The sequence below is a fragment of the Galeopterus variegatus genome, unplaced genomic scaffold (assembly GCF_000696425.1).
Source record: "Galeopterus variegatus unplaced genomic scaffold, G_variegatus-3.0.2 Scaffold7495, whole genome shotgun sequence".
Taxonomy (NCBI): Eukaryota; Metazoa; Chordata; class Mammalia; order Dermoptera; family Cynocephalidae; genus Galeopterus; species Galeopterus variegatus.
Genome location: NW_007733606.1, coordinates 1,092 through 1,713, shown reverse-complemented (window position 1 = coordinate 1,713; position 622 = coordinate 1,092). Strand labels below are relative to the sequence as shown.

General features: G+C 55.6%; 1 protein-coding gene across 1 annotated transcript in view; it reads left to right on the top strand.

Moving 5' to 3' along the window:
- Window positions 1-620, top strand: part of FMOD (fibromodulin) — a gene marked incomplete at its 3' end in the record, with an annotated part of 12,034 nt that extends 11,414 nt beyond the window's left edge. Inside the window, exon 3 of the mRNA XM_008592008.1 lies at window positions 528-620. Within this exon, the coding sequence (XP_008590230.1) occupies window positions 528-620 (93 nt within the window). The remainder of the gene's footprint in view (window positions 1-527) is intronic.
- Window positions 621-622: the final 2 nt, after the last annotated feature.

Sequence of the window (622 nt, the reverse complement as noted above, 5' to 3'; positions counted from 1 at the left end):
GCCCCCCCCCCTTCCAGGCTTTCTCTCTTTAATTTCCTGCCACTTTCTTTCTCTGCAAAGTGACAGGAGATATTCAAGATTTAAGACCCTCCATTTCCCCAGTCTGTCTTCTCAGCAATTCAGCAAAGCCCTCCCTCGAGTCCTTCAGAGAGGCTACTGTTGGTCTTTGACTGCTCTCTGCTTCCCCCTGCTGCTCAGAGACATGGGGAAAAAACAGGTCCTAGTGGGAAGGACACTCAAGGACATTCAAGGGTCTGCAGAGTGAGGTACAGGTTGGGAGGTGGGGTGGTTGGGAGACTGAGATGCAAACACAGGCTCAGTCCCCACTCTTTGCCTAGCTCTGTCCCCTGGTGGTGCTGCTCGGTATGACTCCAGTCCTGGCAAACAGCTACCCCACCCTCCAAGTTCCACCCCTTGCACCAGAAGTCTTTATCTAGGCAGTTTCGCAGAGGCTGTCTAACCTCACGGTGGACCTAGGTCCCTGATCTGGGCTTCTCCCACCCCCGCCCACCCCCTTGTTCCCACAGAGTTCTCCATCAGCAGCTTCTGCACCGTGGTGGACGTCATGAACTTCTCCAAGCTGCAGGTGCTGCGCCTGGACGGGAACGAGATCCAGCGCAGC